Source organism: Dromiciops gliroides, chromosome 6 (assembly GCF_019393635.1).
Source record: "Dromiciops gliroides isolate mDroGli1 chromosome 6, mDroGli1.pri, whole genome shotgun sequence".
NCBI lineage: Eukaryota > Metazoa > Chordata > Mammalia > Microbiotheria > Microbiotheriidae > Dromiciops > Dromiciops gliroides.
The window spans coordinates 93,567,446-93,578,637 of record NC_057866.1 but is presented as its reverse complement, the minus strand read 5'-3'; the positions used below and the strand labels follow the sequence as shown (position 1 = coordinate 93,578,637).

Genomic DNA, 11,192 nt, shown 5'->3' with positions numbered 1-11,192 from the left:
TGCAATTCTACTCGCCTCTGCTGGGATACGCTACAAGTGTCTCCCTGTTTGTTGCTTTCTCAGTACATTACCATCTTTTGAATTTCTTAAGGCCTACAGACCCTCAGACCAATCCATTTTCCCACGGTAGGAGTTGAGGAAGATCTTAATTTCAGGGGCAGCATATATTGATGGAGACGCAGCCTGGTGGGAAAGAAGGAGCATGTGGATTTGGATCTGGGTTCATTTCTCAGCTCCGCAATTGTAGTGGGGTTTGGGGTGAGTCACCTGTTACACCTCGCGTTTCTCATCTGGAAAATGGGACAATAAAAAGCTGTCCTTCGTACCTCCCAGTAATCTTGGGCGCAAAGCACTTTGTAAACATTGAGCGTGGAAGAGATGAGATTGATTTATTGGTACCGGGCTCCCTGCTCTTTCTGGCCTCTCACACCCTTTGCTCTCCTTTCTGCCCGCCCGCCCCCCTCCCTCCCTGCCCCCAACTCGTCAGACAGTTCCCTCTTCTGTCAGCTCCTTCCCTCCCTCCCTGTCCCTGTCCAGGGCCCTAATAAAGCTATTTTGAAAGTGACCCAGTCGGTCTGGCTGCCCGAGCGCCCAGAGGGGGAGAGCTCGAGGAGGGAGAGGCCGGAGCTGAGGGCGCAGCTGTTTGGAACCATGACTGAAGATGACGGATTCGGTGGTGGTGGAGGGTCAGGTCAAATTGAGAGATGGAAAAAAGGTGAGGGGCACACCTTGGACCTCCCCCTACCTTCAGGAAACCCTTTCCCCTCCACTCGAGCGGCGGGGGGGTGGGGGCGGGCCGGGGACTGGACCCCCCTGAGCCCAGCCCAGCGCGTAACCGTGTGCTTTTCTATTTCCCCCGCAGTGGAAAACTAGGTGGCTGGTGTTGCGCAAGCCCTCCCCGGTAGCAGGTAAGGCAGCGGGGCGCGGGGAGGGGGCGCGTGACCTGGGGACTTCTGGGAAGGGGTGCATAGCGAGGGGGAGCGGTTCTGGCGAGGGGCGCGTGGCTTGGAGACTCCTAGTGAGGGGCGAGTAGCGAGAGGGCACGTGACCAAGGTGAGGTTCGGGTCGGAGGAGACTCCAGGTGAGAGGCGCCTGGCAAGGTACGGGTGACTAGGTCAGGTTGGGGAGGGCTTCTGACGAGGGGCGGGTAGCTTCAGAATTCTGGGGAGGAGCTGGTGGCGAGGAGGGGTGGTGGTGGTGGTATGTGACTAGGGCGCGATGTGGGGTGCGCTTCACGGTGAGGGGTGCTTGATTTGGGAACCTGCGGCTGCGAGGGTGCACATAGTGCTGGGTGGGGGATGGCTTTTGGCTCGTGATTTCGGGGTCTGGGGTTCTTGGTAAGGGGTACCTGGCACGGATTGGAAGAGGGGGCTCTCATTGTAGAATTCACTAGCTTTGGAGACGAACAGTCTAGCCACAACTGGGTCTCGTCGTTTGGATTGGGCTGGGGGCGCGACGACCCAGCTGTGAGTCCCACTGCTGGGTTCCGAGTGGGTAGGTCTCCCTAGAGTCTGTCCCGGGCTGCAGGGAACGATTGCTTCACCTGACCTTCTCTTTCTCTTGCGGCGGGGCGGGGGTGGGGGGAGAAACCGACACTGATGGGGGTCGGAGGGGGTCTCGGAGCTAAGAGCTCGACCCGGACTCTCTCTTCTCCTCTCCCAAACCTCTCCGGGAAGCGCCTTGCCCACCGTGGCCCCCCTGGAGATTGAATTCCGTACCCCTCCCCAGGCCCTGATTTCATTGCCCCGCATTATCTGCGAGCCTCTTGGTGAGAGCCCTGGGCAGCCCGAAATAGAAAGAGGATATTGAAGTAGACCCAAAGTGTAACAGAGAGAAGAGGGGAAGGTAACAGGATATGGGGGAGGAGGGCGCTTTGGGCCGCACCCCCCACAGAAAGGCTAGGAGCCGCCTTTCCAGCCTCTGGACTCCCTCCTTCTTCCCCAATTGCGTGGCCGGGGTGGGGCGGGACACTTCGGCTCCTACAAGGGTCTTTTTAGGGAATGAGTCATAAATGAAGTGGGACACTAGGATCTTGAATTATATCGCTTTGTTCCCCACCCTTAGTCCATCACAGAATACCAGAGCTGGAAGGGACCTTGAAAACATAATAGTTCAGGTATATAAAGAACATCATGGCTTAAAAACCACTTATGCGGATATATGCTAATATGTGTCATCTCCTTTAATATACTGTCAGAACTGGAAGGCATTTTAAAGACCATGTAGCCCAATCATCTCATTTTACAGATGGGGAAGCAGATCTGGAGTGGAAGTCTTTTGTGTAGCCTTAGATAGGAAGGAAACTCAGAAAGAACAGGTGTTGGGCCTCAGAAGTAGCTGCGTTTCTGAACTGAATTGTGCAGCTGTAGAATGCATTCTTGTGAAGTTTTTCGTTCCTGTCATCTTGCCAGTTTGAATTAAATTGTGAAACTGAATTATTGCCAAGTAACTAATTTGAAAGAAAAAAAAGATTTAGAAATGGGTGCATAATCACAATATCTAGGCATCCTTATAGCTCCAATCTGTTGTAGTTTTACAAACAAGTGTGATTAGTTTGATGAACTCCTTAAAAAATCTTCATACTCTGCTCCTCCCCCCCCCCCACTTCTCCCTCCTGAGTCTCTGTTTTCATGGTCCTTAAGGCAGTTCATGGAGTGGCTAAGCTTCTGATTATTCCCCTTCTCCCACTTGAAGGATGTTGAATATTTTGGGCAAAAGTGGGTTATTTACATTTTAAAAAATCCTGTGCTTGGTTGAGGAGGAGAAATGAAATTCAGTTTTCTTTAGAAAATTGTTTGTCGACAGGCATAGGCTTTATCCATCTCAAGACCTCATTGAGCTGGTTTCTTGGATGAATTTGGTCTTTCAGTTCTTTGGTTTCAATAGTGTGGGCACACTTGTGCGGTCTTTAAGCATTGTTAGAGTTGCAGCTGTTTGAAGAAACAGGTGTCTCCATACCATCATGCATGCCAGAGTTGTGTGAGTGTGTGTGTGTATTTTGCCAGTGAATGAGGATGGTGGGATGTTTTTTCTTTACCCTAGGAAGTGATAGAAGTGTAGCTTCTTCTCTTGCTCCATATTTTTAGGTATTTTCAATATTAATGAACAGAAATCAGGAGCTCAGTTCTGGGTTTTTACTCCATAAGAGCTAAAACATGAGAGGTTCCTCTATTTAGTGGAAAGAGCCAGGGACTCAGTGTCAGGACACATGGGTTTGAATGCTGGCATTGATATGGGAAGTGGATGATACAAGGTGATCGTGGGCAAATCATTTTCTCTATCTGAGCCCTTAGAATGTGAGCTCCTTGAGGGCAGAGACCATGTTTTTAACCTTTCTTTGCACCCTCAAGGTTTAGTACGGTGCCTATCAAGCATTTAATAATCAATCAACCAACCAATAAATATGTATGAAGTGCCTACTATGTTCCAGGCATTGTGCTAAATGCTGGGGATACAAAAAGAGGCAAAAGACAGTCCTTGCCTTCAAGGAGTTCACAATCTAAAGGGGGAAACAACATGCAAACAATTATATGCAAAACCAGCTACACATAGAATAAATAGGAAATAATTAGCAGAGGGAAGGCACTAGAATGAAGAGGGGCTGGGGAAGGTTTCCTGTGGAAGGTGAAATTTTAGTTGGGACTTAAAGGAAGCCAGAGAGGTCACTAGTCATTGTGGGCAAGGGAGAATGTTCAAGGGAGAAAATACCCAGAGACAGTGTCTTGTTGGAGGACGCAGGAAGCCAGTGTCATGGGATCCAAGAGTATGTATCAGGGAATGTGGTGTAAGAAGAGTAGAAAGGTAAGGGGCTAGGTTTTGAATGCCAAGGAGAGCATTTTTGTCTTTGCTTCTGAAGGCAATAAGGAGCCACTGAAAATGGGTGGGGGGGGCAGGGGGGGGGAGAGAGAGAGAGAGAGAGAGAGAGAGAGAGAGAGAGAGAGAGAGTGTCAGAGAGACAGACAGTCACAGAGACAGTCACAGAGACAGTCAGAGAGAAACAGTCACAGAGAGACAGATGGAGGGAGGGGTGGGAGGGAGGGAGAGAGAGAGAGAGAGAGAGAGAGAGAGAGAGAGAGAGAGAGAGAGAGAGAGAGAGAGAGAGAGTCAGAGAGACAGACAGTCATAGAGAGAAACAGTCATAGAGAGAAACAGTCACAGAGAGAGACAGTCACAGAAACAAACAGTCACAGAGAGACAGATGGAGGGAGGGAGGGGGTGAGAGAGAGAGAGAGAGAGAGAGAGAGAGAGAGAGAGAGAGAGAGAGAGAGAGAATGAGAATATGAGCATGAGCATGAGCATGAAAAAAAATAGGGTCAGCCCACATCATAGCTATCTTCAGATATTTTAAGGGTTATGTTGAAGAGGAATTGCATTTAATCTTTTATTCTTTGTGGTTCCAGAGACTAGGTCTAGGAGAGTTGGGTAGAAGTTATAGGAAGGCAGATGCTAGGTAAATTTAAGCTGTAACTTCCTAATAATCAGAGCTCTCCTCTGAGGAAATAGGTTGCTCTCATGTGTATTGAGTTCTCCATCCCTGGAGGGGGTGTTCATGCCAATGCTAAATGTTTGCTTATTGGGGATGCTGCTGAGGGGATTGGCTGATTAGGGTTTGAAGGCAAGCTGGATATTCTCCTACCCTGGGATTTCATGACTGTGAATTCCTTGGAGGCAGCCTATAAAAACAGGGGACCTCAAACTTTTTGGATTCAGTGATTACTTTGTAAAGCGTCTAAATGCTTTAAAAACGTGAGCTTTTTCCCTGAAGCCTTGAGATCCCTGAAAGTGAGAAGGGACTTTACTAAGGGTCCTAGAGTGCCTTGGTGTGTGTGTGTGTGTGTGTGTGTGTGCGTGCGCGTGCGCGCGCGCGTGCGCTGAGTTGCTAGGATGTCCCATTTTATGATGCTTGTCTTCGCTACCAGCCATAGGTCATAGCATCTGTAGAAAGAATCAATTACTCAGCAGAGCCATCCAGCTTGAAGGTCTAGTGACAGCCAGGTATATGGCTCCCTTTTGGTAACTGCCTTCCCTCTCTGACCTCACAGAGCACTGTTTTACAACTCTTAGAAATAAGTGAGTTGTAATAGAATTTGCTCATTTGACTTCAGATTCCTTGCAGCACTTTGCCTAGATTTCTTGCTTCCCCCTAATAATAATACTTGACAATTCTGTGATTTTGCCAACAAGAGACTTCCCTGGACTAAAGCATCTAAGACCCTATTTGCAAAGTCCTAGGAAATTATGTGGCTAAGAAATATCAAAGTAAAGCGCCTTGACCAGGGTCACACAGTTATTAAGGATCAGAGATGGGATTTTTAACAGTTTTACATCAAATAATTTTTAAATAATTTTTTAAAGTGTCTCTGCTGTGCCAGGCACTCTCTTATGCATGGAATACAAAGAAAGTCGAAATACGGTTCCTGCTCTCACTGGGCTCATAGTCTAACCTAAACAACTGTGTACAAACAATATATATACAAGAAAAATTTAAAATAATAAAGGCACTAGGATTAAGGGGAATTGGTAAAAGTTTCTTGCAGAAGGTGCTGAGGCTTGAAGGAAGCCAGGAGGTAGAGATGAGGGTAGAAAGTCTAGTTTGAGGAAGAGCAAGGAAGCTAGTGTCACGGGATTGAAGTGTGTGTGTGTGTGTGTGTGTGTGTGTGTGTGTGTGTAAGGTACAAGAAGACTGAAAGGTAGGAAGGAAGAAGGCTATTTATGAAGGGCTTTACAAGCTGAACATTTGGATTTTATATTTATCCTGAAGACAGTAGGGAGCCAGCCACTGGAGTTGATGGAATAGGAAAGGTCACCTGGTCAAACTTAACAATGATTTTTTTTCTTGCATTTGAGGCAATGTGAGATTTGAACTCAAGTCTTTATGGCTTGAAGCCCAGAATTCCATCTCCTGTGCTACAATAAAGCAATGAAGGTCTAGACCTAGGATCTCATTATTGCCCAAAAGGGCAATATTGACACAGGAGAGCCAATGTTGGGCCTCAAAATATTCTTAGTTCAGTGTCTGGAAAATGTGAGGTGTTTGATAAATGCTTGTCTCCTCCCTCTTCCCCTTAAACCACATCTCAATTTCTTGGTCAGGTCCTGTGCATTCTACCTCCATGACATTTCCCACACTGGTTCCCATCTTTCCACTCACATGTTCATTACCTTATCATTATTCAGGTCCTTATAATCTCTTGTCTGAACAACTGTTGTAGCCTTCTAATTACTCCCTGTACTTCCACTGTCTCCCTCTCTCTAAGCCATCTTCCACACAACTTCCAAAATAACATTCTTATTTTTAATTTTACTTATTTGTTTGTTTGTTTGCTTATTTATTTATTTGGTGAGGCAATTGGGATTAAGTGACTTGTTCAGGGTCACACAGCTAGTAAGTGTCGAGTGTCTGAGGCCAGATTTGAACTCAGGTCTTCCTGACTCCAGGGCTGGTGCTCTATCCACTATGCCACCTAGCTGCCCCCCAAAATAACATTCTTAAGTTACAAAGGGTGACCATGTCACTCCCATGCTCAATTACCTTCAATGACTTTATATCTGTAGGATAAAATTGGAGAAGAGGGGTAGACCTGGATCTCACTGGTATAGAGAACTCATGGGTAGGGACTTCCTCTACCTTATGTAGGTAAAATACCTTTTCTGCAATTTATAATCCTAAAGAGTTACCCAGAGTGGTTAAATGATCCACCCTAGGTCACACAGGCAGGATTTGAACCCAGATCTTCTTGACTTCTAGACCAGCTCTCTCTCCATTAGGTTACACTGCAAACACTTTATGGTAGGTGACAGATCCAGAGCTTAAAGCGACCTTAGAGGTCATCTATCCGATTCTTTCATTTTATAGATAAGAAAATTGAAACAGAGACATGAAATGATGACTAAGATAATGCAAATAATAGATATTAGAGCCAGTATTTGAACCTAGGTCCTTTGATTCCAATCACTTTTTTCACCCCTGTATGGTCATGATTTTTTGGTCCTTCACAATCTGACTTTAACTACATTTTTTATCTTAGAGGTATCTAGAGGGTAAAATGGATAGAACAGTAGATCTGGAATCAAGAAGACCTGGGTTTCAAATTTAGCCTCACTTAACTTACTACTTGGGTGACCTTTGGAAACTCACTTTACCACTGTCTACCTCAATTTCCCTATCTATAAAATGGGACATTGCTCCTTTTAGGGAATGCTGCATTTTGCCCAAACTGTCCCTCAAAGTCATCATGCTTTATCCAGACACCACAAATTTGTGCAAGACAGTCCCTGTTCCTAGAAGATACTCTAGCCTTGTTTCTGCCTCTTAGAATCTTTTCTTTGTAAAGAGCTTAGTACTGTGCCTTGCACATAGTATGTGCTTAATAAATACTCATTCCTGGGGCAGCTAGGTGGTGCAGTGGATAAAGCTCTGGCCTTGGATTCAGGACATCTCCCCAGGGAAACTTCCTTTGGTCTCCCCAGTGATGCCTTCACCACATCTGCCGGCTAGTCTGTTATGAAGCCTGATGGGCCTCTCATTGACTGAGTCCATCAACGTGTGTGCCTTGGAAGGACACTCCACTAGGTGGAGACCCAGATGGGTGGGTCACCGTTGAGTAGCTCACTTGCTCACAGATGCCCATCTCTTTAACACCAGCATTCTCCCAGTGGTTTTAATGGATGAGGAAACACCAAAATCTTAGAAGAATCAAACTTGCAAGCAAGGTAAATGGCAAGGGAGAGATGTGTGGTAGAAGTAAGGAAGCTGCAGCTTATTACCAGTAATGACTTGCTCATGAAAAACGGCTTAAGGGACAACGTCACACCTCTAATAAGTCTCAGAGTCAGTATTTGAATTCAGGTATTCTTCCCACACTGCTTCTCACTGTCCATGAGTGGGGACATAGGCGTTATTTCAGAGGATTCTTACAGTATGTGCCCATGCAGAGCCATAGAGGTGGGAAGGGGCTCTAAGAGTCAGGTTAGAGGGCATGGTTGATATTGGGGAGTAGTAGGAGGTAGGGACAGATGGGCAATGGTATCTTCCACTAGCAGTCTAGTATTTGTTCTGAAAGCTATATCCAAGGTCCTTCATAGGCAGCAGTTGTTCCAAACTTGTCACTCACCCTTAATCCCACATAGTAAATGTCCTGTTCCAGTTCCTCAAATTCCATTTCGAAGCCCCTGCACCAGATTACTCTTAGACACCTACTTTGTCTTCTCCTCTTCCCCTCCCTGTTCTTTCCCTTCCTACTCAGGCGGATGACCTCACTGCTTAGCTTGTTTGTCCAGCCTTCTCATTCTGAACTTTTCATCTCTCACACTGCCTTCTGGAATGCCCTCCTTTCCTCCTCTTCGCCCAACCCCACCCTCTCCTCTGCCCTTTAAAGACCTCTCACAATCCTACAAGGGCTTTGCACAGTCAGTCAGTGGATACCTATGCTGTGTCCAGCACAGTGTTAGCTATTTCTGCGGGAAGTTGGATAAGTAAGGGATAAAACCCCTTTCCTTGAAGAGCTTACAAATAAAACCCATGCTATGCCTTGGGAGAGATCATGCTTCAGGGAGAAAACCCACCATGTAGAACAGAGCTAGAAAACCTGTGTTCCAGTCCCCACTAGACCACCCACTACTAGCAATGACCCTGGCTCTCTGAGTTTGAGACTCAGCCTCCTATTCTGGAAAATGGATATGATGATGATGATAAAAAGACCAACAACTAATATTTACGTAGCACCTTCTGTGTGCTAGGCACTATCCTCAGTGATTCTTACAGATATTTTCCTCATTTGCCCCTCACAACAACCCTGAGGGGTAAGTGCTATTATTATCACCCCAGTGAGCTTCTCTGTACTTGGCCCATTGATCACACTTACCCAGTTCATTGTCTTCCTCATGCTGGAAGTTTCTGCCTTGTGTTAGGACCTGTAATATTTTGGTATGCCCTTCAGAAATCCAAGGTTGCCCCCATAGCATCGTGATGTGTTGGAAGAGAAAGATGTCTTGGACTTGGAATCTGAAGATTTCAGCCCTGCCATTCACTACATTTGTGACCTTGGGCAAGTCAATTCCCTTTCCTGTTATATTCCTTCTCTGCCCCTTCCTAGTAGCACTTCCTATATAGCCAGGAGAGAAAAATGTGGAACAGTGGGGTACAGCAAAGGGGTCAAGAGGCAAGACCTGGTGGGGAGTGGAGAGAAATTGTGCATAAAAACAGCCTAGGCAGCTGCTGTTTGCTTTAGGGCCTTGGCAGGAATCTATTTGCAGATCAAAGGAAGCTGAATAAGGATGGCCAGTTAATTGGGAGAGACTGGAAAGCCCACTCTAAAACAGCATTGCATGGGTACTGTGGGACAGTGGGATAGAAATTGGTGACTGAGATGAGGACATGCGGTGGTTAAATGACATGCCCAAGGTTATACAACTACTAAGCTTCAGAATGTCAGATTTTGAACACAGTTCTCTAGTCCAGTGTTTTTCCACTTAGTGTATAGTTGAAGATTATAGAATGGAAAGGGCATTCAGGATGATCAACTGGGAGATCTGGTTTTTAGTTTCAATTCTGCCACTAACTTGCAGTGTTAATTGAGGCAAGTCACTGAACTTTAGGCAGTGCATTTATTTATTCAGGATTTCCCCCCACCCCCATCCTAGAAGCACCTTCTCAGCATTGAGGGAACACAGACACAAGGAAAGAAGACCTGACCTTTGTAGTACTTATTCTTTACTGCAAACGGTCTTTCCTGTCTCCTTTGCCCTTGATCAACAATGTGATCCAATGGAAAGAGCATTGAATTTGGAGCTGGGGGACTTGGGTTCAAATACCAGCTTTGTTCTTTGTTACTTATATAACTCTGTACAAGTCACTCACCTTTTCTTCTCTTAGTTTCCTCACCTGTAAAATGAGAGGTTTAGACTAGCTTTTTTCTAAAGTCTCTTCCAGCTCTTACATTCTATGATCCCATGAATTATTAGGTTTCATACAAGCAGTGTGGGAATTTTAGAAGAGAGATGGAATTGGGGAGAAAGATTGCTTTGTTTGAGATATCTGCTGGATGCCTGGCTCCAAATGCCCAAGATTAGGTCTAGATATATAGTTCTGGAAATAGTCTGTGGCGAGATAATTATTGAAACTATGGGAGCTGATGAGGTTGCCTAGTTAAAGAGTATACAAACAAAGCAAAAGGAGGTGGTCCAGGACAGAGCTTTGGGGTATACCCACAGTTAGTGGGTATGACATGGAGGAAGATCTAGCAATGGAGTCTGAGAAGGAGTGGTTAGACGGGTAGGAGGAGAGCTAAGAGGGAGCAAAAAAACCCCCAACCAACCAACCAAACAAAAACCAAAACCCAGAAAGGAGAGATTGTTAAGGAGGAAAGGGTGTGCAATGCTTCAGGGCTGTTCCATAAGATAAGGCTAGAGAAGAGGCCATTAGAGTCCCCCAGTTAATTGATCATTGGTAACTTTGGAGAGGAAGTTAGTTGACTAATGAGATTGGAAGCCAAATTGTAGAGGTTTTACTATGGCTTTTTAAAAGGAGTTTAGCCAATATAGAAATGTAATTGGGATGGTAACTTCTGGTGAGGGCTCTTTAAGAATGGGAGGGAGAGTCTCCAGCTTTTGCATAGGCAGGAGGCAAGAAACCAATTGATAGGAAGAGACTGGAAATCAGAGAGAACTGGGGAAAATGGGAGGGGATAGGATCACAGGTCTATGTAGAAGGATTGGTCTAAACAAGGAGAAGGGCCAGCTCTTCATTAGGGACTAATATAACTGGGAGACAGCGTGGAACAGTGGAAAGATTGCTAGATTTGGAGTTAAGGGACTTGAGTTTGAATCCTGCCTCTTGCTACCTATATGACCTTGGGCAAGTCACTAAACATTTTTGGGGCTTCAGTTTCCTCATCTCTAAAATGGAAGAGTTGGACTAGTTGACTTCTTAGGGTGCCTTCCATGATGATCCTAAAATATGATAGTGGGAGATGGTTATAATGGGAAAAGAAGCTTGTGCCCAGTAACCTTGATCTGCTCCCCCACCCCTCCAGTAGATTATAAGTCAAGGTTCTCATCTGAGAAGGGGTGGTGTGGTAGGCTCATGGATAGAAGAGGTCTGAACAGCTGGGTTGAGTGGTGAGTCAGATAGAGATTCCATTAGGGAGGAGAAGAACATTGCCTTGCTGCAGTGAGAGCCCAGTTGAGATTGG

At 45.9% G+C, this 11,192-nt stretch overlaps 1 protein-coding gene across 1 annotated transcript in view; it reads left to right on the top strand.

Annotated features, from left to right (window-relative positions):
- The first annotated feature begins 579 nt into the window (after nt 1-579).
- DOK7 (docking protein 7) overlaps nt 580-11,192 on the top strand; it is a 123,026-nt gene continuing 112,413 nt past the window's right edge. The window contains exons 1-2 of the mRNA XM_043969696.1: nt 580-715; nt 863-908. Of these exons, the coding sequence (XP_043825631.1) occupies nt 662-715; nt 863-908 (100 nt within the window). The 5' untranslated portion in view covers nt 580-661. The remainder of the gene's footprint in view (nt 716-862; nt 909-11,192) is intronic.